This window comes from Muscardinus avellanarius, assembly GCF_963383645.1.
Source record: "Muscardinus avellanarius genome assembly, chromosome: 8".
Taxonomy (NCBI): Eukaryota; Metazoa; Chordata; class Mammalia; order Rodentia; family Gliridae; genus Muscardinus; species Muscardinus avellanarius.
The window spans coordinates 92138834-92166622 of NC_137794.1; the positions used below are offsets into that span (position 1 = coordinate 92138834).

Genomic DNA, 27789 nt, shown 5'->3' on the forward strand with positions numbered 1-27789 from the left:
GTGTGTGTGTGTGTGTGTGTGTGTGTGTGTGTGTTACTAGGGATGGAACCCAGGGGGCATCCTATCTCTGAGCTACACCCTCAGTCCTGTCTTTTATTCTTTATTTTGAAACAGGTTCTCATTGAGTTGCAAAGGCCCTCGCTAAGTAGTTGAGGTTGTCTGTGAACCGCAATCCTCCTGTCTCAGCCTCCCGACCTAGTTTTGTTTTGAAACAGGGTTTTGCTAGGTTTCTGAACGTCTTGCTACATTGCTGAGGCTATCCTTCAACCTGAGATCTTGCTGTCTCAGCATCTCACGTACTGGAATAACAGGCATGTGCTATCACACCTGGCTTGGACATTTTATTTTTAGATAAAAAATCATTCCATGTGTCTGGATAATTGAAATCTTCAATGTAAATTTTGAATCCAAAGGTAATACTAAATTTTAAATATCTTAAACTCTAAAATGAAACATCTATTTTTGCCTTATTCCTCGTTAAGGTTAAAGAACTGAAAGGCTGGGCATGGTGGTGCACGCTTGTAATCCCCGCGCTTGGGAGGCAGAGACAGGAGGATTGCGCAGGTTCAAAGCCAGACACGCTGGTTTAAGAGACCCTGTTTCAAAAATATAAAAAATAGGTCTGGGAGTGTAGCCCGGAGGTAGAAGGGCTTCCAGGAACCCCAGTACCACCCCCCCAAAAAAACCCCAAAAACAACAACAAAAAAACCCCCTGAAAATTAACTTTTATATTATTCCCTTTCTCTTTTCTCCTAAGTCAAAACTCTCCATTCATTGCTAACCACCAACAATATGCCCAATTTCCTCTATATCTATATTGAAAATTGTTTGCTTTGTGATAGTTCTCTCATTCTTTTAGGATGAAAGGGTTCGGTCTCACTACATCATACGAAAGATAGAGACACTTACACGCCTGACAAGTGATACAGACATTTAAGGATTCCTTTCAGTTCTGATTAATTGTTAATATGAAAGCTTGCTTCATTGTTGGCAAGTAAAATTATACTGCATTTAGTTGCCTGTCAAGTTTAAATTATGTAACAGGATTTTTAAAGGAAATAATTATTTTTAACAAAAGTAATTATACAGATCTTTGTTATTGTAGAATAATGTGATCAAAATAAAAACTGATCTGAAAATGTATGCTCTGAAAATATCCTTGAGTTTCATCTTTCCTATACATATTCACACATTTAGCTCTAATATGGCCATATTGTTATTCATGTTGTAAACCTTTATTGGGCAACAACTTCTCAGAGATATTGTAAGAGATACTGTAGCACCTAATCTGAAAAAAATTAATTATTAACTATCTGGGGTATTAATTTCCTAAATTTTGTATATGAATGCTTACTATATGTAATTTATTAAAATTTATAGCTGTCAGTTAAGTGCATATGTAATAGTGATTTTCTTGTTGCTCCTGGTATGCTTGGCAGTCAACAAGTTCTGAATGATCTGAACTCATTTGCATTTATAAATATTCCATCCATGAATGAAACACTACCCAGAAATCTGACTTTTTCCTGGAAGGTGGTGACTAGAAGAAGGTACAGATGTTAGAATGGCATTAAACACCTGTCAAAATACCATAGCACCCTGTCCTGGCCTACAAAATATCGCATTGCATTTTTTTATTACATTGTTTTTTAATGAGACAAAAACAAATCCGGCAAAACCTTTAAATATTTGAGTTAACTAATCATTTTTAATAATTTGGACAGAGATCAAGACAAAATGTTCTTAATCAAGTACATTATTTAAAGTAAAAATTAATAATACAAGTAAGATTTGAGAGACGAATCTGGAAAATAAACTTTTCAAACATCATTGTACATCTTAGTACTGATGCTATGCCTGGCACATAACCCATAGGTATTCAGCAAATGTTTATTTAATGAACCAATAAATTATTAATTTATGCACAGACATCTGAATATCTTGGACTAGATGGTTCCTATAGTCCTCACAAAATGGTGTGAAATGCTGATATAACAAATGCTTATTCTTTCTATACCAAAATAATGTTTCCTGAGAAGTTCTGTTTTGATATAGTTTGAGGCTCTAATAAAATGCTTCAAATATATATAGTATTTTGTGGAAACAAGACCATATCTCAGACTTTCACTAGTCTTTAAAAATTATCCTAAATTATGAGGTTTTATGTGTGTTTTAACTCATTAAAGAAGCAGTGAGTTTTGTTTTGTTATTATTCATGGGGATTGAACCCAGAACCTTGCTCAGGTTAGGCAACTGAGTATACATGTAAAACCACAGGCAATACATGTATACTACGTGTACAATCAGAGCTACACCCCTAGCACTTTCTATTTTGAGACAGGGCCTCTCTAAGTGATATAGGCTGACCTCAAACTTGTGATCTTGACTATCAAAAGGTCTAAAGCACATAGAATTAGAAACTCAAAAGGAGGAAGGGAAGGAGAAAGGAGATAAGGGGAGAGAGAGAGAGAAAGAGAGAGAGAGAGGGAGGGAGGGAGGGAGGGAGGGAGGGAGAGAGAATAGAGTAGAAAATATATCTCAGGAAATAGTGGCTGGAAAATCCCCAAATTTGGTGAAAAATATAAAGACACACACACACACACACACACACACACACACACATGCACACACAAAATAAAACACAGCAAATACAAAGTAGAATATATACGAAAAATACTACTCATGTAAATAAAGCAATTAAGGTTCTGAAAATCACATCACTATAAAGAACTTGAAATGACCAGAGAAAATGATATGTTACATATAGAACAACAAAAACTCTATTGTTGGTTTTCATCAGAAATTAATAGAAGCCAGAATATAGAGGAATACTTACACAACTCTAAGAGGAAAAAAGCCATAAGCAAATGCTGTCAATGCTGAATTCCATATCCAGTGAATATAATTTTCAATAATAATAGTAACAGCATATTTAAAGATAAAAGACCAATATGAGAATTGATTGCCAGCGGGATTATATTAAAGCGAGTTCTTTAGTCTGTAGGGAAATGACTGGAGATGAAAAGCTGAAGCTTTAGAATGAATAAAGAGCATCAGAAAAGAGCCAGGCGTGGTGGCGCACGCTTGTAATTCTAGCACTAGGGAGGCTGAGATAGGAGGATCGCTGTTATCGGACAGCCTCAGCTGCTTTGCAACTCAGTGAGATCCTGTTTCAAAATAAAGAATAAAAAATAGGGCTGGGGGTATAGCTTGGATGTGGAATGCCCCTGGGTTCCATCACCAGTACCGCAAAAACAAAACAAAACAAAACAAAACAAAACAAAACAAAACAAAACAACATCAGAAATGATAAATGTCAGGGTAAAGGAAAAAGACAGTTTTGCCTTATATTTTAAAGGGGTAATATGATGGTTAAATTAAAAATTATAACATTGTCTCATGAGCTTTATATACACATGTAACTGTATACATCTAGCAACCATAGTTTAACATAGGGGAAGTAAGTAGACCTACTTAGTTGCAGTGTTTCTATACAGTATATTATGTGATATAGTTTCAACTCCTAGTAGCCTATGGCAAGTTAAAAATTTAGATTGTTATTACAGAGCAACTACTAAAGACAAGGCCCAGACGCTGGGTGCAGTGGTACACACCTGCAATCCCAATGACTCCGGAGGCTGACCCAAGAGGATTGCAAGTTCAAAGCCAGCCTGGAAGATTTAGTGAGACCCTATCTCAAAAGAAAACAAAACAAAACAAAACAAAAAACTGGGGATGTATGGCAGTGGTAAAGTGCTCTAGGTTCAATCCCCAGTACTGGAAAAACAAACAAACAAACAAACAAACAAACAAACAAACCCACAAAGAAGTATAATTTAAAAATCCAAGAGCCAGGCGTGGCGGCTCACGCTTGTAATCCCAGCATTAGGGAGGCTAAGACAGGAGGATTGTGGCTCATGGACAGCCTCAGCTACTTAATGAGGCCCTCTGCAACTCAGTGAGACCCTGTTTCAAAATAAAAAATAGAGGAAATAGGACTGGGGGTGTAGCTCGGAGGTAGAATGACCTTGGGGTTTCATTCCCAGTACCACAAAGAAAAAAAATCCAAGAGACACATGAAATTCAATTTAAAGAATATTCAACCCATCCAAAAGAAGGCAGAAAAAAGAAAACAGGTGGTAAATACTAAACAAATAATAAAATCATATCTACCATCTAACCACATCAATAATTACATTATATGTTCATGGACTAGCATTCCAATTAAAGTCAGATATGAAAAGAATTAAGGTAAAACTATAAGAGATATATTTTAATTTATAGAACCAGGGTGAAAACAGATACAACTGGAAAACAATAAAAGTAAGAAAACTAGTCGGGCATGGTGGCACATGCTTGTAATCTGAGCATTTGGGAGGCTAAGAAAGGAGGATGGCAGTTCGCAGACAGCCTCAGCTACTTAGTGAGCCCCTTTGCAACTCAGTGAGACCCAGTTTCAAAATAAAGAATTGGGGGCATAGCTCAGAGGTAGAATGCCCCTGGGTTCCATCCTCAGTATCACAATAAATAAATAAATAAATAAATAAATAATAAATTAAAGTAAAATAAAAGTAAGAAAACTAAAGTGACTATATTGATATCAAATAATGTAAACATTAAGGTAAAGATTAGTATCAAAGGACATCACATAATGATAAAATGGGCAATTCACCAAGAAGACAAAACAGTTATAAATGTGTACACACCCAGTATCAGTGCTTCAAAATACATGAAGCAAAAAAACTGATATTGTTAAAAGAAGTAGACAATTCCACAATTTGGGTAGATTTCCCCAGCAATTAGACAAATATTCAGTCAAGACATAAATGACCTAAAGCTAACTGATATTATTGGAACACTTTACCAACATCTGAATAACATTCTTTCCAAGTACACATATTATGTCCATGAAGATAGACCAAACATGAGGGCTATAAAAATTATATAATACTTGTAGACCATCCATGAGTCAAAGAAAAACAGAAGAAAAATTAGAAACTGTTTTGAATTTGATGCCTCAAATATGCATAATCTTGAATGATTTAGATTTCTGAGTCTCAGTTTCTTCATCAATAGATAAACTATCACATGGTTGTTTGTGAAGATTAAATGACTATATGAAAAAACACATGTAAGGTACTTAGCATAACTCCTGACATAATAACAACACATCATCTCTTTGTGCAGGACTGTAAGCCGTGAAGGTATTGGGTGTACCTCCAGGGTCCTTGCCACACCCATCACTTGCTAACCAAAGGGCCCAAACCATGGCATTCTATCTTTAAATCTCTTTGTTGATTCATTCCCCTCCCCAACTGATTTAATTTGTGTCTGCACACTGCATGGATCTACTCTACTCCAGGAGACCTATGTAAACACAGAAGGCTATCACTTCAATACACATCTTGACTTGAGGACCATGATTCTATCTCCAGTCCCCCATGTGCCCTGGGTTTCTGAAGGTCCTTAGTATAAACATTGAAAGGATGCTAGAAGCTGGTCTCTTTAAATTTGTAATTTGAGAGCTGATGTTCAACACGTTCACTGTCCCTTTACCAGGTATCAAAATACAATTTGAAATGTGAAGAACAACTAGCCTTTCCTATTTGTCTTTATAACTCATTGTACAAATGTAATGATTTTAATGTTTTTATTTCTTAAATCTCTCTTTTTTTTGGGGGGGGGGTGGTACTGAGAATTGAACCCAAGGGTATTCTATCTCTGAGCTACATTTCCTGCCCTATTTTATTTTTTATTTAGAAACAGGATCTCACTAAGTTGCAGAGGACCTTACTAAGTTGCTGAGGCTGGTTTAAAACTGGAGATCCTCCTGTCTCAGCCTCCCAAGTACTGGGATTACAGGCGTGTGCCACCATACCTGGTTTAAAATATCTCCTTTTATTTATTTATTTTTGCAGGTCTGGGGATGGAACCCATGGGCACTCGACCTCCAAGCTATACCTCCTGGCCTATTGTTTATCCTTTATTTTGAAACAGGGTCTCACTAAGTTACGGAGGGCCTCACTAAGTAGCTGAGGCTGTCCACGAACCATGATCCTCCTGTCTCAGCCTCCCCAATGCTGTGATTACAAGTGTGCGCCATGACCCCAGGCTCAAAATATCTCCTTTTAAGCACATGCAGTAATAACCGACTCTCAGGAATGTCTAATTAATTACTATTTATCAAAAAGCTTTGGGATCTTCCACTAAAAAAAAAAAAGACTATATGCAGACAGTATTATCTTGGAGAGCCCAGCATCTTGCTTTACTGAATGGAGGTGGTGTCAGCACGTAATCAAATTAAGCACACTGCTAGGGGCTTATCCCATAATTAGCGAAACCCATGCAGACTGAGAGAAATGTTCAGTCTATTATTTTTAGATTGAATAATTAAGTGTGGAGAGCTTCAGTGTTTTTTCAAGTATCTTCTCTTTTCAGCTGACTATTGACATTTTGACTCATAATCTCCCTTGATAGTGTCAATTAGCTTTGTATCTATTTATCTCAGACCACAAAAAACTTATCATAAAATAAAATGCTGAAGTTTTACAAATATTCTAGAGTCAACGAAGAACTACTTAAAAAAAAAAAAACTCAACCTAGTAAGAAGGGAAGTGCTCTGGTTTTACTAAGGGCCTGTGCTGTGTCTGATGCACCTTAGTATGGGATTTAATATAATTTGTCCCCCAACCATACAGTGAAATTGCTAAAATCACCATTCTGTAGAGGAGGAGACAAGCTCTCGGAGGTAAAATACTTTGTCTAAATCACAGGAGAGGCAGAGGCAGTGTCAGTATTTGAAATTACCGTTCTCTGGTTCTTAAACTCTCACGCTCTTTCCACAAGTAGCAGAGGTCCATGTCTACGCAGCCTGCAAGAAAGTGTGTCCTGAGCTTGGACGCTACGTACCTTCAGCGTCTTGTTGTGTCTCTGAAGCTCCCGGCACAGACTCTCCAGTTTGCTCCGAGCGAGGACACCTCTGCTGTGTTCACTTTGTAACTGGTCCTTTTCTTTTTGGGTTTGCACCTGTTTCTTCTGTAGGACCTTTAGCTTCTTTTGCTCCGTGCGATGTTCATCCACCTAGACATGGGGGTGCAAATGTGCAATAAAGTGGCGGGAATCTCTTTGGAGTTGATAGAAATAAAGAAAAACCTATGACTCTGTACTTACTTGAAAGTTATATATATATATATATATATATATATATATATACACAAATAATATATATACACAAATAAGATATATATGTATATGTGTATATATATATGTATGTATGTATGTATGTGTGTGTTTGTGTGTGTATATATATCTGATCCTCTGAAGGCACATGAACCTCAGAATATCACCTTCAACTTTTTCAGTACTTGTAGACACAGTTTTTAAGAGCATAACATTTCTAGGTTTTACAATACTTTCGTTATTAGTTTCTTCTTACTTAGACTCTTTGGGGAGTCTAGAAGTATTTTTCTCTAGTTTATCTAACAATGCCGGACCGTACACATGTCTCAGAATCCAGATACTGCCTGCTTCATGATAATGCCTTTCATTTAGACAGTGGTCAACAGTTTGTCCGCTTGGGTTGCATGTCATTTTCAACAATTGTTTCTCCAAACAAATTTCTAGTGCTATTTTTAAAAATAGGAAAGAGAAAAGTGGCCTTCTGGTAAGCAGAAGATGAACTCTTCTTTATAACTCGGGGCTTTGAGTATAGATTCTTTGGGTGAGGGAAAGGAGGAGAAGATATGTCCCTCTCAACAGCACGAAAGGCAAATATCTGTCATCTACGCTGCTCCCCACCCACCGCTGGCCTGTTCCTGCTTTAAACAGTCCAGGCGAGCTCTGCGGCCTCTCCAGCAGCCACAGCTAAAGTACTGGGGATTGCATGTGAAATAAAACTAGTTTACTCCTGGACGCTGCATTCTAGGGTTAGGGTTGCCAGGTAAAATGCAGGACACCAGTTAAATTTAAGTTTCAAGTAAATAAATAATTTGTTAGTGTTTGTACATCCCAAATATTGGTTGGGCTATGCTTTGACAAAAAAATTGTTTTTTGTTTATCTAAAATGTAAGTTTAACTACGTGTAGTGTATTTTTAGTTGATAAATCTGTAACATTATGGAATCCTAGTCTCGAGGGCGAACAAGCTCCAGGAGACCCCAGAGAGGGACTAGCAGCTTCTAGGAGTGTCAGACTCAGGCTGGCCATTAACGGGGCCATGTTCAAGCGGCAGCCTTTGGTCTGCTCTGCTGCTCCCAGTCCCCTTAGTGCCTGAAGGGAGCTCAAGCCAGGAATGCGTCAGTCCTAATGACCTTGCTGGCTAACAGACAGGATGCTTTCAGACTCCAAGCCCGATGCAAATGATCCCCATGCCGCATAAACCCTGTCCCATGTCTCAGCTTCTCTGTTTTGAATAGGTTTTTTGAGGTACACGAGAAGGACTGTCACACTTTCCTCAGTTCACTGTTATTATTATTATTATTATTATTATTATTTTAATATTATTATTATATTATTATTATTATTATATAATTATTATTATTTCTTCTTTTTCTCTTGCTATGTCAAAATAGCCATTATAAGCCCTCACCAGATTAAGCCAAGGCTAGGCATATTTGATATCCTATTTCATACTCATGTGCAATTTCTACTTAGTAACAAGAATTAGCTCTGGAAAAAACAGGAGCCGTGTTACTTAAAGTATTGATGGAAACTGATACCTGTCTTGGAAAGTCAATGGTCCTTTATTATGTATTTTTTATGCCTAACTCCTGTTCTTTTGTTTTGTACCACAGTTATTAAATGCAGGTGAAATTTCCCATGCTTATATTTGGATTTTAAATGACATTATTCTTCCACTAAATTTACATATTGGTGTTATTGTTACTGTCATTATGGTTTAGATATTACCTTTTAAAGATTAAATCACGTGTCAGGGCTTCTCAACTTCATCACTAGTCACACAATCAGCCGCACAATTTTTAATTTATTTTTATTATTATGCTGTACTATGTACTATGTTGGCTGTTTGGCCCTGTCCTTGGCCCCTTCCACTAACTAGTAATACCCCCAGCTGTGATATCCAAAAGGACCTCGAGATGAAGCCTATTGTCAAACAGAGGCCAACCTGCCCATTTGGTGGACACTGTCCTATGTGACTTTACGTGAGTGTCAGGAGGAAGACGCCCTCATGGGCTTCACAGCTTGAAGGAGAGATGATTTATACTTTCTCATGGATCAGTTAGTGCTTTAATTATACTACAAGATCATACAAATTTAAAATTAAGCTAGGTCACCAGCCGTGGTGGCGCACGCTTGTAATCCCCGCGCTTGGGAGGCTGAGACAGGAGGATCACACGGGTTCGAAGCCAGCGTCAGCTACTTAGTGAGGCTCTCAGCAACTTAGTGAGACCCTGTTTCCAAATAAAATATAAAAAAGGCCTGGGAGTATAGCCTGGAGGTAGAAAGCCCCTGGGTTCCACCCCCAGTACCACAAAAAAAAAAAAAAAATTAAGCTAGATATATTTTGCTTTGCTCTAAAGTATAACTTAACTTTCTGATTTTTTATTTTTTTTTAGTATTTGGATATATTTTTTCAAATATTTCACTTATATGGGTGTATATGAATGTACAAGCCACTGCTGGCTTTGTGATTCAACAGTGCACCTACACCAATTCTTCTGCACTACAGTAACAGACATGTAGGATTTTAGCTAAAATCTTTCTTTCTCTTTTACATTAAAAAAGTTAAATGAATACCAAATACTAAATTAGAATTGCATTAATGATGTTGTTTTAGCTGCATAAAATTAAGGAAACTTACAGAAAATAGTTTTCTTAGGCCAGGTCTTAATTTATTCAAGAGGTGTCCTTATTTGTTTATGACCATATCCTTATTTATTAATGAATACAATGGCATATAATGTAACAGAATTCAGATTCTATAGGGATGAGTGAGTTAGAGTGGTAGTTTGGTTCACAGCTCTGAGGCAGATGCTTTATTTCATGTTAACAATGATATTTTAGACATTTTCTATATTAATATCCAAATCAATGAGCAAGAAAGTAAGCTGTTGTCTCCATATATTAAAAAAAAAAAAACCCTGAAATTCCTCCTAATTTTTTTTCCCCTGTAAAGGAAATGTAATAATGGCTTTGGGAGTAAAGATTTTTTTCTTTCACTTTTTCTAGAGTGCTCTTTTGGGTTTTGAAGTTTATTACAGGAGATGAAACAAATGCCAAAGTACAGTCAACAAGCCTTGAATTGAGTGCTCTGGTAAATAACATCTGCCAGGTGACTGCTTGGCTCGGAGGGTGTGTAGGGACAGTGGGTTCCCTGGGACAAGGGTGCGCAACCCTGGTTCAAGGAGAAGTGGTTCTTCTCCAGTGTTCTGCTGTGCTGATGCAGCCCTGTGCGCGGCATCCTGAGCTAAGTCTAGAATACTGCCCAGGCGAGCCAAGCGCGGGACACGACGCTGGAAATCAAACAAGAGTGGCCTTGGTCTGAGCAGGTGTGTTGAAGGGGCAAAGCGCAAATGATGTGAATTGTACTTAAAGCAGCAAGGACAGCTACGCGAGAGTAGGATGGAGCAGGCGACGGTGGGGACCAGAGTTTTGGGGAAGTTTTTTTGACATTTAACTTATGGTATTGAGGTTAATAGTCAATGCTAAACATTAAGAAAAGTAGGTCTGAGCCTCAGAGGGTAAGAAGCTCTGAGTGGAGCTGCCTCCTCCTCCTCCTCCTCCTCCTCCTCCTCCTCCTCCTCCTCCTCCTCACTGGGAATGGAACCCAGAGGCATTGTACCTCCAAGATACACCTTCAGACCCATTTTATTTATTTGGAAACAGGGTCTCCCTAGGTTTGCTGAGGGCCTCACTAAGTTGTCAAGGCTGGCTTTGAACTTATGATCCTCCTGTCTCAGCCTCCCAAGTACTGGGAATACAAGTGTGACCCGGAATGCCTGGCTAGTGGAGCTTTTTTTTAGCTGTAAAATAAATCTACCTGGCTGGGGGAATGGGGGCGTCCAACCAACTGCTTGTTGCTGCGGCTAGTCTAAAGGGTTTTTTTCTTTCTGTCACTGCTTCCAGAGAAGAAATAAGTGAGTAAAAAAAAAAAAAATTGAAAGAAGCAGAAATAAAAGAAAAATCACATTACTGGGGGTTTCTTGAGGCCACCATATCTCAGTTGAGGGGGTCTCATTATCCATAGAGAGGGTGGTGCCTTACAGAATTTAGAGGTTAAGCTAGGCATGATGGAGCATGCTTGTAATCCCAGTTCTTGAGAGGCTGAGATAGGAGGATCACAGGTTTGCAGCCAGCCTCAGCAACTTTGTGAAGCCCTTCCCAATTTACTGAAATCCTGTTTCAAAATAAAATAGGAATGGGGTTGTAGTTCAGAGGTAAAATGTCCCTGGGTTCAACCCCCCAGTTCAAAAAAAAAAAAAAAAAAAAAGAACTCATAGGTTGCTGTTTGGGGCTCATTCCCACCTCAGAAAGTACTTGTGAGGATTCAGTGCTATCATCACTAATCCCTTGCCTTTTTTTGGCCAATTATAAATCACCCAGAAGAAGAAGACAAGGCCCTTCAAGAACCCTTGGGTCAGGCATGGTGGTGCACACCTGCAACCCTAGTACTTGGGAGGCTGAGACAGAGAATCACAAGTTTGAGAGCAGCCCCAGCAACTTAGTGAGACCCTGTTTCAAAATAAAAAAAATAACTCAGGGCTGGGAGTGAAGCTCAGAGGTAGAATGTCCCTAGGTTCAATCCCCAGTACCACACACACAATTTTTCTTTTATGAGTTGCTTGACATAACCAGCTATGGTCTCTAATGACATATATGAAATGCCAACACGCTCTTTTCCTCAGCTCTAAACAGAACTTGAATCTTTCTGACAAAGACACCTAAGATCTTACCAATTCAGCATACTTCTTGAATAAAAAGTCAAGCTTTTCTTCAGGGGCCTGCAGCTTGTTCAGATTTTGCATTAGCTGGTTGGCTTCTTTCCCTTAAAAAGAAAAAAAAGATACTCTTTAAAAAATGAGTGTTGAACTTGTAATCAGGTACATGGGCTGGTATTTCACACTGACGACTTGCAATTTCCTACCTGCCTTGACCAAACCACTAACCTGAGTCTCAGATTTTTTTCTTTTCCTGTAAAAAGGGATGGACATCTCCCTTGCAGAGAAAGTGAGGATTAGCTGAGGCATTTGTGATAATGTATAGTTCAAGGTCATGTTTGTGCTAGACTTTCAGGAAATATCTGCTATCACAGTAATGTAGATTTTCTTCTAAAAATTCCATTCTTGTTACTTTCCCTTTTGTATTCTTAATATTCAAAAAGACACAGTATGCATCGAAACACTGATTTTATGGAAGAACAAATCACCCTTATCCCCACTTTAATTCATAAAAAAAGAAGCAAAACAAAAAAGCTAATAAAATCTCTGCCTAGCGTGAAAAGCCTGTATCTACATGGATTGCTAAAATTCCAGCCCAAAGCAGAGAAACCTTACAGTGTAGTGTGCAGTGTTTTCCCTGTGTTCTTTAGTGCACCTTTCTCCTCTTGGTTTGGGAACCAGTTCTCTCCTCCTTATACACAAACATGTCCCATGAGGTTTGGATGAGAATAACTCTGATCATATCTCCTACTAAACAGAATAAAATCAATATAGAAGAAAAGCAGAGCCAAGACGTAAAACCCCTTTTCCATGGGTCTTTTGGCTTCTCAGGCCTTCCTTTCATCCACCCAGGCTTTAGTCTTTGATGGAAGCTTCATTGTCCATGGCCAGTTGGACTTTATGCTGCATATTGAAGCTAATGTGTAATCCTAGTACTTGGCAGCCTGAGACAGGAGGATCACAGTTTTGAGGCCAGCCTCAGCCGCTTAGCAAAGCCCTAATTCCAGTACTTGGGAGCCTGAGACAGAAGGATGGCAGGTTCACGGCCAGCCTCAGCTACTTAGTGAGGCCCTTTGCAACTTAGTGAGACCCTGTTTCAAAATAAAGAATAAAAAAAAAAATGGGGCCGGGGATGTAGCTCGTTGGTAGAATACCCCTGGGTTCCATCCCCAGTACCACACAAACAAGCCATCAAACAAACAAACAAGCACTGGCTGGGGGCATAGCTCAGAGGCAGAGTACACTGAGTTCAAATTTCCAGTACCACACAAACAAAACAAAAACCCAACAACAAAAAAAAGGAAAAAGGAAAGAAAAAGAAACAAAAAGTTCATTCGTGTGTTTATAAACATTCAACAGGGAGCTGTGGGATTTTCCTTTTCTTTCCCGTCATTTGCCCTTTGTCTTCTTTCACTTTTTGGGGTCTAGACATCTTGTCTTCAGCACTCCCTGGGCTGGGTGTTAGAGGATGACGTGGAAGCGGAGGCCCCCATTTACCGCTAATTGTGTCTTTCCACTCTTACCAGTCAAAGTGGGGGATTTCCTGTCTCACCTGCCTGTGACAAACCACCAAGACAGCCCAGGTTTCCTCATACGAATCTACTGAAGAATGTAATAACTTTGACAACCTTTCCCTAGGAAATAGACATTTTTCTTTGGCTAGAATATCTGTGCTTATACCAGAGAGGCAGATGCACCATGGAACTAGGGTTGCCAGATAAAATACAGGGTATGGGATATACTTGTAGTAGAAGATTTTCCATTATTTACCTAAAATTAAATTTTGCTATGCATCTTGAACTTTTGTTTATCAAACCTGGCAGCCTTACATAGAATTAAAGAACTTCAGGTCTGCAAGGAACTTCAAAGAGCATCCAGACTACCTGGTTTAATTTTATAAATAAAGTATCTAAGGCCCAGAAGAGACCAGAGTTCTATAATTTGTACTGGTATTGCTGAGGCTTCAATCCAAGGTTACTCTTGTTCTAAATTACTATACTCCTGCCTGGAATTTGGATGTCAGGGAGTCTGGCCGGGCATGGTGGCGCATGCTTGTAATCCCAGCATTCGGGAGGCTGAGACCTGGAGGATTGTGGTTCGTGGAAAGCCTCAGCTACTTAGTGAGGCCCTCTGCAACTCAGTGAAACCTGGTTTCAAAATAAAAAATAAAAAAATAGGGCAGGGGGTGTAGCTCAGAGGTCAAATGCCCCTGGGTTTCAACCCCAGACCCGAAAAAAAAAAAAAAACCCACAGCAAAATATTAAATGTAAATGTAATTTGTGTCTTCCACTCTCCACCCATGGGGGCCGGGAGGGAGAGAATAAAACCAAAGTTAAAATACAAACCCCAGCCAGACTTGGTGGTCCAAGTTTGTAATCCCAGTACTTGGGAGGATGAAAGAGGAACAGATTCAAGGACAAACTTAGCAAGTAGTAAGACTCATCAGACTAGAGAGACCTTGTTTCAAAATAAAAAGAAAAAAATAAGAGCTGGGTGTGGTGGTACACTTTTGTAATCCCAGTACTTGGGAGGCTAAGACAGGAGGATTGTGGCTCGCGGCCAACCTCAGCTACTTAGTGAGGCCCTCTGCAATTTAATGAGACCCTTTTTCCAATTAAAGAATAAAAAATTGGACTGAGGGTTGTAGTTTGGAGGTAAATAAATAAATAAATAAATAAATATTTAAAGAATAGGGCTGGGGTGTAGTTTGGAGGTGGAATGCCTCTGGGTTCAATCCCCAGCACCACAAAAAAATTAATAAAAAAAGAAAAATCAGTCCTTAAATTTATCTGGAATAACAAAAAGCCCAGAATAGCCAAGGTAGTTCTCAGCAACAAAAAACACGCAGGAGGAATCACAATACCTGACTTTAAACTATACTACAAAGCTATTGTAATAAAAACAGCATGGTACTGGCAAAAGAACAGCTATATAGACCAATGGAGCAGAATAGAAGACCCAGAAACAAGTCCACACACTTGCAGCCAATTGATTTTTGACAAAGGGGCCAAAAACATACACTGGAAAAAAGATAGCCTCTTCAACAAATGGTGTTGGCAAAACTGGTTAACCATATGCAGAAAATTGGATGTTAATCCCACTTTTTCACCCTGTACAAAAGTCAACTCATGATGGATCAAAGACTTGGAAATTAAACCAGAGACTTTGAAGCTCCTTAAAGAGGACATAGGTCCAACACTACAACACATAGGCACAGACAAACATTTCCTCAACAAGACCCCAAAGGCACAACAAATTAAAAGGAGAATCAATACATGGGATTGCATGAAACTGAAGAGCTTCTGTTCAGCAAAGGAAACTATCAAGAACCTCAATCGAGAGCCAACAGAATGGGAGAAGATTTTTGCCACCTACACCACTGATAGAGGACTAATATCTAGAATATACAGAGAACTCAAGAAACTCAACACTAAGAAAACAAAGCATCCTGAAACAAAATGGGCAAGTGAACTAAATAGACACTTCACAAAAGAAGAAATTCAAATGGCCAATAAATGCATGAAAAAATGCTCAACATCACTGGCAATCAGAAAGATGCAAATCAAAACTACCCTGAGATTTCACCTAACTCCAACTGGAATGGCCATCATTCAAAACACAAACAACAACAGATGCTGGCGAGGATGTGGAGAAGTGGGAACTCTAATACATTGTTGGTGGGATTGCAAATTAGTGCAACCACTTTGGAAAACAGTATGGAGAATCCTCAGAAGAATGGGAACAAACCTACCATTTGATCCAGCAATACCACTGTTGGGTATCTACCCAAAAGAAAAGAAACCAAACTACCAAACTAATGCATGTGTATCTATGTTCATAGCTGCACAATTCACCATAGCCAAACTATGGAACCAGCCAAGATGTCCATCAACAGATGAATGGATTACAAAACTGTGGGATATGTACACAATGGAATTTTACTCAGCCATAAAAAAAAACTCAATTACGTCATTTTCAGGGAAATGGATGGAACTGGAGGACATTATGCTAAGTGAGATTAGTCAGGCACAAAAAATAAGAAATCAGATGCTTTCCCTAATATGTGAGAGTTAGGGAGAAAAGAGGAGCAAACAAGACAACCTAAAGGAGGAGAAAGGAGGGGGGAAGAGGAAAATCTCTAAAGCACACAATGTACTTAAACATATTGAAGTCAATCACTAAGCCAAGCAAGGGAGGGAGGGACGGGGAGGGAATGGGGTGGGATTTGGGTAGGGGTTAAATCAGCGATGAGTACATGTTTGTACACACAAGTTTTTTACCCCAATAAGTTGTATGAATATAATGCACCAATAAAAAAATAAAAAAAATAAAAGGAAACTACTTTAACACACACACACACACACACACACACACACACACACACACACACACACACGACCTCATTCCCAATAGTTACTTTGTCTGTCCTAGCCCACTGAGTCAGTTGAAATCAGAGACATGGCCTCAGAGAGGGAGAAGGCGGGAGGGAACAGGCCTTACCAGCTCCCTGGTGATGGCCAGTGGCACACTGTGCTGCCCTTCCCAGTGGATACTCAGTGCTGACCACCCTTGCTGGACAGGTGCTCCAGCCATTCCTCTAGCAACGACCACGCCATTCCTTTACCCTGGACTTCTGACCAGGGAAGTTACCCATGGGACGACTCCTGTCCTGAGTTAGTGGTGCTTATTAAGGGCAAGAGACTATACTGTTGATCAGTTTAGGGTCAAGTGCTGAGCAAATGTTAATAATCAGAACAACAACAAAGCCAACTAGCACACCCTGCTATCATGTTACTCAAAGGAACACTGGCCAACTATTGGGAAGACAGGTCTTATTCTCACCTGTGAATTTTAGTGTATGCTCAGCTACGTCTCATTGTGAGTACTGGTGTAAAGATTCACTGCATGTCTTGTATGGGGAGGCAGAAACAATTGAATGAGTTGATGATTTTTTTTTCTTCTCAAACTAAGTATGTCTTTCTTTAGGTTTTGTTTTCTGATGCTGTAAGGAGTGGTTTTGTAGTTTGTTGTTTAATCTTCATTCTCACTGTGGTCTCTTTCTGCTTTTCTTTTCTTTTTTTTTTTTTTTTCCTTTTAGCGGTGCTGGGAGTTGAACCCAAAGGTGTTCTACTTCCAAGCTACAACTCCAGAATAATTTTATTTCTTATTTTGAAACAAGGTCTTGCTAAGTTGATGAGACTCTTTCTAAGTTGCTGAGGCTGACCTCGAACTTGCAACTCCCGGTCTCAGCCTACCGAGTACTGGGATTATAGGTATGCATCACATACCCGGGTCTCTCTGCTTTAACCATTGTTATTAACAATCAGATTCAGCCATACACCTTCAAAAGTTATTTTTCCCTTAAACAAAAAATCCAAGAAATTGGAGAGAGGCACGTACAGAATTCATATATTTGTGACATCAGAGACTTTAGGTTTTAAACTTACATTGATTTTGTTGAACCAGGATTGTATGTGGGATAATTGTGGAGGAGAAGAATAAACAGGGATTTGCTCATCCCCCAAGGAAAGCTATGATTACATCCCCAAGGACAAGGGGTCATTGGCTGAGACTGTTCCACAAAAGAGGAAAAACTGACTTTGCTCAAGGACATTGTATCGAGGGAGGGCCACCTGCCTTCTTCCTAAGGTGTCTCTTTAAAGCAAGCTTTGCTTCTTCCCACGAAAGCTGGAGAAGGCAGACGGGCACCACATTGCAAAATGCTCAGTTTGGCTACAATGAAATCCACTCTTCTGTATAATTAATATGCACCATTTAAAAAAAGAAATAGAGAAAAATTAAAGAGCAGGAAAAATCCTACAAACACGCTTGATTTGGCAGGAGGTTGACATGAAAGACGAACCACCTGTGCCACAAGAACAACAAAGTCACATGTGGCTGTGGGTCCTGGCACAGCTGTATTGGAATATGGAGGGGTTATTTTTACATCAAAGAATCTAAAAATCTTAAGAACCAGCTGTAGAAATTTTACCAGGATTTTTCTTGGACTTTAGCATACTAATGATCATTTATACTAAATTTGGTGACAACTTATACAGATTTGATGTGATCAAAACTATGCTTTGTCCCTTTCAAAATTATTTTTTAGATCTTTGGGGCTAAATTTTGGTCTTGAATATAAACTTGTGTGCCTCTAAATGCCCTTCCTGGTTTCCATATGTTGTGGCCAAAACTTACATCAGGAAATGACTGCAAGTGTCCTCTTTCAAATGTTAGACTTAGGCTGAGACGGAAGGATTGTAATTTCGAGGACAGCCTCAGCAACTAGTAAGACTCTCATCTACCTAGCAAGTCCCTGTTTCAAAATAAAAATAAATTAGGCTTATTGTAGTTCAGAGGTATAAGGTCCTTGGGTTGCATCCCCAGTACCAAAAAAAAAAAAGTTAGACTTAGTTTCATATTTCAATACTAATTTTGTTTTCCCACTAATATAACTTTAATAATAATAATTCTTAAGCATCTATGAACATCTTTTCAGGGAAATAAGCTTCATGTACATGGAGGATAGGAAGGGTAGTGTGGTTGAATTCACACTGAACTAAGAACAGGAGGCCTTTGTTCTCGAACTGACAGCCGTTGACTAACTGAGTAGTGTTTTGTTCACTCTCTTACACTCTTTGGATTCAGTTTCTCTCTGTTTATAAAATGAGTTGGGCCGGGCATGGTGGCGCACGCTTGTAATCCCCATGCTTGGGAGGTGGAGACAGGAGGATCGCGCAGGTTTGAAGCCAGCCTCGCTGGCTTAAGAGACCCTGTCTCCAAATTTAAAAAAATTTAAAAAGCATAAAAAATAGGTCTGGGTAGAAGGGTTTCCAGGAACCCCAGTACCACACACACACACACACACACACACACACACACACACACAAATTAGATGGTTGACTAAATGGATTCTGACGTTAGCCTTTGAGATTTGATAATTCTACAACTGAGATTGCTCTAACCATTCATAACTTGATTTAAGTAATATTAAAGCCACCAGCAGATTGATGTTTCTGACGTCCTGGAATGCTATAGTCCACCTTTCATCTTATAAAGACTCCCCTGCTCCTCACTGTGGCCTCTCATAGTCATGCATTTTGTTTATTTGTTTACTTTACTTGATTTTAAGGCAACTATCTGTTTTGAAAATAGTATCCTGCCTGTGTCTTCTACTCATGACATTTTCCACTTGCCTGACATTTTACATCCTTGGTACTTTAGTGACCCTGTTATTTTTGTATTTGGAATTTTGGCCTCTTGCTCGGTTGGGGAGGGGCTTAGGGTTTTCATTAGGTCAACTGATGATGTGTTTGAACTATTAGAAATAATAAAAAATAAAAACATCAGAAGGTACATTAAGATACTAATATATCTATACCTTGCCCCGCTCAGAAGACAGTACTAATCATTTTGCTTATAATGTGTTTTCTTTTCACTTCCATCTGTTTCTCTAACCTTTCTTGTTATTCAGATTCTTGCCCAAGTTTTAGCTTCTCTGTAAATCTACTCGCCTTTCTTTAAGTCTTTGCTGATTCCTCTTTCCCTTGAATTCCTCTGACCTCCTCCTTTTTCATCCAGAACATTTAGCATTTATATCAAAGCAGTAGTTTATTATCCTTCCTAAAACGGATGAATCAGACTAGCTGAGATAGTGACCTTTCTGAGGAAGACTAAGTACTTCGTGGTTGTCTGAAGCCATTTTAGAATACCAGTGTTCTAGTTAAGGTGCTGTCAGAAGGTGGAACCGAAACTCACCTGTAACCAGTGTGGGTGAGTAAAACATCCCACCCCAAATATATTTCTCTGTCATATTTGAATTGGTTATTCAGAGAAACTACAGACATTTGCAGTAATAGGTATGGCTCTGACAAACCATCCGTTTGTAAAATAAAATAACAATGAAACAAAAACATGTGCATCTATCTACTTTATTTTTTTTTCATTTTTTTATTTTTATTTTTTTTGGTGGTACTGGGGTTCCTGGAAGCCCTTCTACCTCCGGGATACACTCCCATGGTCTACACTCCCAGACCTATTTTTTAACTTTTTTATGTGGAAACAGGGTCTCTTTAAGCCAGCGCGGCTGGCTCCGAACCAGCGCGATCCTCCTGTCTCCACCTCCCAAGTACGGTGATTACAAGCATGCGCCACCATGCCTGGCTATCTACTTTAATAAATAAAATAGCAGATAACACAGGCTTATCTTATCTGATGTCTCCTTGATACCTAGGAAGAATCTTTCTACAGGAGGATGAGATTGGAGGTCTGTCACTTGGCCCAAACAGATCACCACAGGTTTCTAAGACCTGGGAGATCTCATTTGCTTAATAAGACAACCTCACCTAACTTTCCATAGCAGGCACCACCTCCCTTCCCCAGAATTCCAGGCCCCATCCCTTTAAGCCATAGAAAGACCGGCCATCTTGCCCTTCTTCAAATCTCATACTTCCAGGCCTTAGGCATATAATAAAATTTGTATGTTCTTTTTTTTTTATCCCTCTCCCCTGTTATCTATTCTTAGTTTATTTCATAGAGTAAAACTATTGAAAGTTCAAGAGAGAAGAGTAAATCTACAATTACCCTACACTAGAAGGAAAACACCCACTAACTAAGCTATTGCTAAATACTCCTCAACCAATACACTGATTTTTCCTACTTATCTTGGGTCCTACAATGTTAGTGACATCCATTCTGCCTCTTTATGACTAATCTTAATCATCACATTAAATCACGGGGTAACTTTTTTTTTGGCAGACTTTTACACTCCTTGGGTTTTCATTTCCCTGTCTCTAAAGTTTGTTGACTAGGTTCTGAGCTCAGAATGGCACTGCGTTATTCGCTGTGTTTCCCTCCCAGGCGTGTGCTTCAATCCCATGACTTCCTATTCAATCAGTTACGACTGAAATGTCAGAAAGTATATTGTTTTATTATTGTTTTGCTTTTATAGTATGTGGTGTTTGCGCAGTTCACATAAGGTCATAAATGAAATGATTAGTAAGCCACTTGTGATCCTGGAAGATATTGGTGGAGTAAACAAGGAGGATATTTTAGATGTTAGCTGGAAATGCCATGGTGCTATATAATGGGAAATACTTTTGTTTATTTGTTGTTGTTTTTTCAGTTCAGAAGCCAATGGGAAAGAGACTCTATAGCTAAGGATATTTTGAAATGGTCCCTAACTAATCCAGTGTATGATGTGTTGGTTGTGGGAGAATATGCATCCATAGTAGGAAAAATAAATCTTGAGTGGTTGGATGTAGGAACATTTCTCACATATTCAAGGTGTTCTGGGAAAACAGAAGGTCTTGCTGGTCCAAGTTAAGTTAAGAAATGTTGGAATCCACGCCAATCACTATTTGAAATCTTCATTGTGTATCTGTATCAAAGATCAGAAAATTCTAGCAATAAGAGAACTCTTTCACTTTGCCTGAAATCTCCAAAATACCAAAGTATACATTTTGGAAAAATTTGGATTAGAGAATCAGAACGTTGCAGCATCTCAAAAAATACCAATAAAACAAATGATATCTGGTAAGTATATTAGTTAAAAACTTATTTTAATCAAATATGGAAGCAAACTCTAAGGATATATCTTCAGGTATGGGTTGAATGACTTATTAGAATTTTATTAAGTTTTTCTAAAAGAACCTGTTTGTCTTCTCCAAGAAAGTGGAGGAAGCACTTTTTGCAGCCACAGCACCAATGCGTCTACAATCTGCTTGTGTCAAAGTTGACATGGTTCCTTGGTCCCCCTGTAGACCTTCCAGTTCTGAAACTGTGTGTGCGCCATGGCTCTGGAATAGTTTTTATTTATTTTTAAATACAAACTCTGTACTTGCTTTTAGTGAAACATTAAAAAAAAAACCATTGGTGTAGATAGAAGTACAATTAATTGATAAGTAGGTAAGAATTCTACTAAAGCTACTTATAGAGGACTGAAGTTTAAGATGATGGTTACATGTGTAGGGTTGCCCCCCCCCATTTTTTGATTCATATGATAGTGGAAATAGTACTGTGTTTAGAAGAACATGCTAATGCTGTTGAATGGGATGGCACAGAGAATTCATCCCTCACACATGTAAGATTAGAGTGGATTTCCGATTCACAAATATTGGTTCTAGTCAAACACATTTAGTTGGAACATGGTAACTTTAGATAGTGATAGTACTACAGAACTAGAATTTTTTTCTGACTCCAAAAAATTTCTATTATTTTGTAATTTTGATTATTTGATAAATTTGGTAATTATGATCTTATTACAGATTATGAAACAACTCATGGATGAGAAAGCCAACACTGGTTATCCTTAACTTTGCTCCTAATTTCTTCCCATCAATACAGCACACAGAGAGATTCCTATGTAAATTTTAGGACAACAGGCAAATGGTTGGGAACCCTTCTTGTTAGGAACACTTTAAATTGTTCTTATGAAAACTTCAACAATAACCAAGCAAAGGGCCATGTCTGAGCTGTTTTGATTAAAGAAAAAAAATGTCTTTCTAACATAGTGTACTTTTATTATTATGTTATCCATGTAACCCAGAAGACAGATGTATAAGCAAATAATTCCTGCAGAAAACTTAGTGGAGAACTAAGGAAGAAATACTAAATCTAGCTGGGCGTGCCAAGGAAGGTGGCATTTGTAGTGAGTATTTCATTGATAGTAACACGCTTTAATTATAACTAGAAAATTGGCGTTCTCATTCTTCTTTAGCAGCTATTCTTGGTGTTATCAACCCCCCATTGCTCTTATAAATTGTTTTCTCTATTTTTCAATTATTCTACATAATAATTAATTTATGTGTCTGCTTTTCTTTCTATACCTAGAGCTCCTTGGCCAAAGGGCTATGGCTTATTTATTTCTGTGTACCTAGCACACTGCCTCATAAAGACCAGGCATTAACAAATATTCACTGAACCAATGAATTAATGAGAGTACAAATATGTATTTTCTGTAGTTGTTGAAAATACAATCAATACATTTCTAATGAGTTGTGCTTAATCAAAAATATTCTGTATGGTTATGGAACATCTAAGTGATCTAATCAACAATTATTTTGTAGAAGAACCTATCCCTAATTTCACATATTGCTTATATCCAGACTACTAGCTTTGCTTTAAATGATATATTATTTATTCATTCATTCTTCCCACAAATAACTCTTGAGCCTACACTGTGTTGTCCCCCACTTATCCTATGCGATATGCATCCAGTGATGTCCAAATATCACATGCCCTGCTCTTGAGATAAAAGATCTAGTAGGGAAGACAAACATTAACCAAATAATCTAAAAAACGAATGTATAACTTTAAATACTGATGAATGCTCTGAAGGAAGGACACACGGTACAACAAAGATCCAAAACAGTTAAGACTCTATCGAGGATTAGCCTAAGAAAATACCATTTTAGATATAAACTTAATGATGGTAGTAGGTCAGTGTCCAGAGGGCTGAATTAGGGGGGCAGTGAGGGATGGGTACACATTTCTAGGTAAGAAAATTGAGATATGCACGGGCCCTTGAGAGATCAAACATGGTTTGTTCAGAGAACTGAAGGATTGGATGACCATAATGGTGGAAACAGGAGTGGAGTGTTCAGGAAGGGGATGATGTGGGGTAGAGAGACATGAGAGAAAGCTAGGAGTGACTAGGATTAGACCAAGAGGGCCTCAAAAAATATGTCCAGGATTTCAGTCTTCTCCCTATGAGCAACTGGGATCCACTGGGACACAGAGCACAAGGGTGATATGTTGAAACCTTCACTTGAGTTCTATTGAAGAGAAAGGGCCAGGGAACAAATACCGTAAGCACTGGGGATGCAACCCAGAGGCATTCTACCTGTGAGCTATACCCTCAGATTGCTTTTTTTTAAAAAAATTATTTCTTATTTGGAAAAAGGGTTTTGCTAGGTTGCCAAAAGCCTCATTAAGCTGCCGAGGCTGCCTTCAAATTTGCAATCCTCTTGTCTCAGCCTCCCAAGGACTGGGATTCCACGTGTGCGCCATCAGATCCAGCTGAGTAAGACAAAGGTTAGGCATGCCCTGAAGAAGGCTATAGTGACTCAAACATGAGATGTAAATTTTAGTAAAGGTTAAAGGAAATGTCCCTTTTAGGAATAATTAAAATTTATATATTAAAACATGACTACTTGCCTAATCCTTTCAGGATTTTCTTTTCCAATTTTTGCTCTTTATTGACGACAGGCTCTCTGGCTGTGGATGACTCTCCGGAAGCCATAGGTTCTCTTCCGGACTCTTCAGTGGCGTCTTCACAGTCCTCATGGTCAGGTGCTTCAGGATTTTCAGGCTGCTCTTGGGTCTTGGCCTCTTTCCCTATCATACCATCGGTAGATCCATACATACTGATGATGTCTTCCAGTTGTCGACTCAGCTCTTCGGAGATATCACGGGCTCCCTTCTCAGGGGGCGCACTTCCCTTTTGCTCTGGTTCTTGGAGTGAAGTTGAGGAATCCTGACTATCTTGCTTTGCCTGGCCATTTTGAGTGGGGGATGATGAGCCATCCCCTGTACATGCTGACGCTTCTCCTGAGAGCTCTTCAGAGTGCTTAGTCTCCATACAGGGAATATTCCTAGTGATGAGCACAGTTATATATATTATTTTATATATTATATATTTAAATATATATTTATATAATATTTTGCTGTACTGGGAATAGAACTCAGGGGCATTCTACCTCTGAGCAATACCCGCAGTCCTATATTTTATTCTTTATTTTGAAACAGGGTCTCTAAGTTGCAGAGGGCCTCACTAAGTAGCTGAGGCTGGCCACAAACCTGCAATCCTCCTGTCTCAGCCTCCCCAGTGCTGGGATTACAAGCATATATCACTATGCCCAGTTAGTTAAGGTTTATATTAACCCCGCTATATTTTAAAGACAAGGATATTTCCCATATAGGCACTTTACTTTATTCTTATAGTCACCCATCACTCTATCTCCTTCCTCCTCATTCATCCTTCACCATTGATTATAATACAAATTTTCCTTGTATTTTATCAGCTGAAGCCTCTAAACCTCTACTGCTGAGGTTTGACCAGACAGGTGAACTAACAGGAAGGACTTCCAGGCGCTAAGGACAATAAGGACACTAAGCAAATAATTATGGTTTCTAACATAGAATGAATATCATTTTATAAAACCATTGATATTACAATTAGTACAGTAGGAACAGTGGGAAGCCATTTTTAAAATCAAATCATACTGCTAGCACATTGGTGGGTTGATCTTCAATTTTATTAGCACCTTTTATTATTGGCATTGACTGAATGATTCATGCTATGCTTTGTGACCACATTTACCATTTTCCTTAGGTCAGTTTGTGTTATGATTTTCTTATGTAATTCTGTGTGGACTCACGGTCTTCACAAGTGCACTTTCTTTCATTGAAGAGCCTTTGTACTTACTAAAACCATTCTTAGTAATAATGCCCCTTACTCTGTTAGTATACTTGGATATAAATATGTTCTTATGCTAATATAGGAGCTATTTCTTGCTTTTTCTAGCATTTTCTTTCTCCCAGATAAGAAATTATCCATCAGCAAAACACTTTTTTGAGGCTCAAACAAGCATTATTTGGGGAATAAAATAGAGAATGAGAGAAGGTATAAATCAACTAATATGGAAACATGGCGATTCTTATAAATATTAATAATTCTTTAAATTTCTATCATGCCCTTTTGTCTCACTCTAAAAGTTGATTTTTTTTATAAAAAAAGGAAAACATAACTGCTTTCTTTTCTAAGCCACAAAGCTCTAGGAAAATGCAATAGTTTTTAGGAAATAGCAACGTATAATAAACAGGGAACCCATGAGCTAGGGACATAATTCCGATGCAGTGCGGGTTCCTAGGAAATTGGGAATGAGGAGGTGAGTTGAGTCAACAGTTCTAGGGCATCTGGCTGTTTCATTTTTAGGGTTGCCATTGATTTGGTGCGGGTCTTTAAATTCAGGCGCCTTTTTATTTGTAAATAATATTTAGTAGTGATGCTGCTAATTAGCAGCCTAAAAATATGGCAAGATCCTCATAATTCACACATTTTGCTGTTCCAGCATGAAAATAAGAACAAAAACATACTGTTCTTCAAACTACACAGCTTCCTTCTTCCTTTCTCAGGGCAGTAGATGGCAAATGTTCAGACACTAAAAAGAATGGAAGTTTCAATGTACAGACATTACCACCCACCTGTGGTTCCCACCACACACTCATTAGTGTAGAAAGAAGTAAGTTCACCAATTTTAATTTGCCAACTTGTTATCGTGTAACGCAAGGAACAGCTTTGATGTCTTCATCACTGGAGTTTCTTTATCCTGACCTCGACTTATTAGGCATGCGCATCTATATATAACTCAGGCCTCCCCTAAGCTCAGAGAGAGACTCGTGCACCTGCTGTCCAGCCAGAGGTTATTTTAAGCTCTTCTAAAATGACTCATGGTGTTTTTGCTCTTTACCCTTGAAAATCAAGAGAGTAGTTTTTAAGTCAAATTAAAAACAATAAATATTTACTGGTTTAAATCCACCTGTGGATTTTAAGCGTTGGAGAGATTATTTAAGGATGAAATAAATCTAAATTAAACCAAACTTCAAAGTGATGAATTTTAAACTGTCCTTCCATTGGTCTACAGGCAAGTGTCTCGTTGTATTTGATCTACCCATTCGCCAGATTTCCATAAGCATTGGAGTGTTTAATACTTAGTTTCCTGCTACTCTTTAAACTCCTGTTGTACAGTTATTTTAAAAGAGAATAACTGAGTGTTTTTTTAAGGGGATAACTGAGTCGTTGTAAGCCACAGGACAACTCAGTTCCTAAAAGAGTTCTCAAGACAAATTAACAGGAGAGAAAACAGGACAGAAAGTCAAAGAACTTTGTTAAACTATCCTTTTCAGAGTAATTGGTATCATTTATAAGTTTTATCTTATACCCTTTCTTGACTCCACACTTCCAGAGACAATTGTCCACTGGTCCTGGTGTCCCCAGTAGACTGCCCCACACACCAGACCCTCCTGAGAACACACTTCAATTATAAGCACAACGATGGAAAGTTCCCCAACAGTTCACTGGCAGTTTCAAAGTTGCAAGTTTGGAAGACCACAAACCTCACCCTGTGCCTTCTCACAGGGCTGGGGAAGTGTTTGTCACACTTACCGGAAGGCAAGGAGTTAAGCTGGAAGAGAGAGGAGAAGAGAAGAGAGAGGCAGCAGAAAGCTGGGCAGAGCTGCAGCAGCAGCAAGAGCAGGCGAGGTTGTGCTCTCACGGGGAGGAGAGAAATAACACACACACACACACACACACACACACACACACACACACAGATGGAGGGAGCAGGAGGGGGTGGGGATGTCATACGACATCGTTTGACATAGCAAGAGAGAAATCCGTGCAAGCTTCAGTGGCTGACGCCAGGGGAGATAGCTCAGAAAATAGAAGCAGCTGGTAGGCTTTATCAGACTCTCCATGTTTTGTTCTTCAAAACATTTAAACCCTGGGTAGATAGCCCCCTGATGACTGCAGTTTTTCACCATTATTGTTCTTTTGGACAGAGATGAGTTTTTCTTATTTCTTGGTTTATGTCCCATATGGTTTATGATTCATCTCTCCTTCTCCTTCTCCTTCTCCTTCTCCTTCTCCTTCTCCTTCTCCTTCTCCTTCTCCTTCTTCTTCTTGGAAAGCCTAGTGTCAGGTTTCTCGTGGAATCATGGGAGAAGAAAAACAACGGTATATCTGGAAGGCGATGTCAGAGCTGCTGTGTTCAGATGTCATTGTTTGGTGTGTCTGCAGAGTTCGGAATAAAAATTTCCATGGCTGTTTTGACACTATGTGTCCCATGATGTGTGACGTGACCTCAAATCCCAGCATCTCCTGGGAGTGTCTC

At 38.9% G+C, this 27789-nt stretch overlaps 1 protein-coding gene across 1 annotated transcript in view; it reads right to left on the minus strand.

Moving 5' to 3' along the window:
• The window catches only part of TXLNB (taxilin beta), a gene marked incomplete at both ends in the record, with an annotated part of 47557 nt that extends 23081 nt beyond the window's left edge, over positions 1–24476 (minus strand). The window contains 3 exons of the mRNA XM_080700139.1: positions 6910–7080; positions 11912–12003; positions 24053–24476. Coding sequence (XP_080556265.1) covers positions 6910–7080; positions 11912–12003; positions 24053–24476 — 687 coding nt within the window. The remainder of the gene's footprint in view (positions 1–6909; positions 7081–11911; positions 12004–24052) is intronic.
• Positions 24477–27789: the final 3313 nt, after the last annotated feature.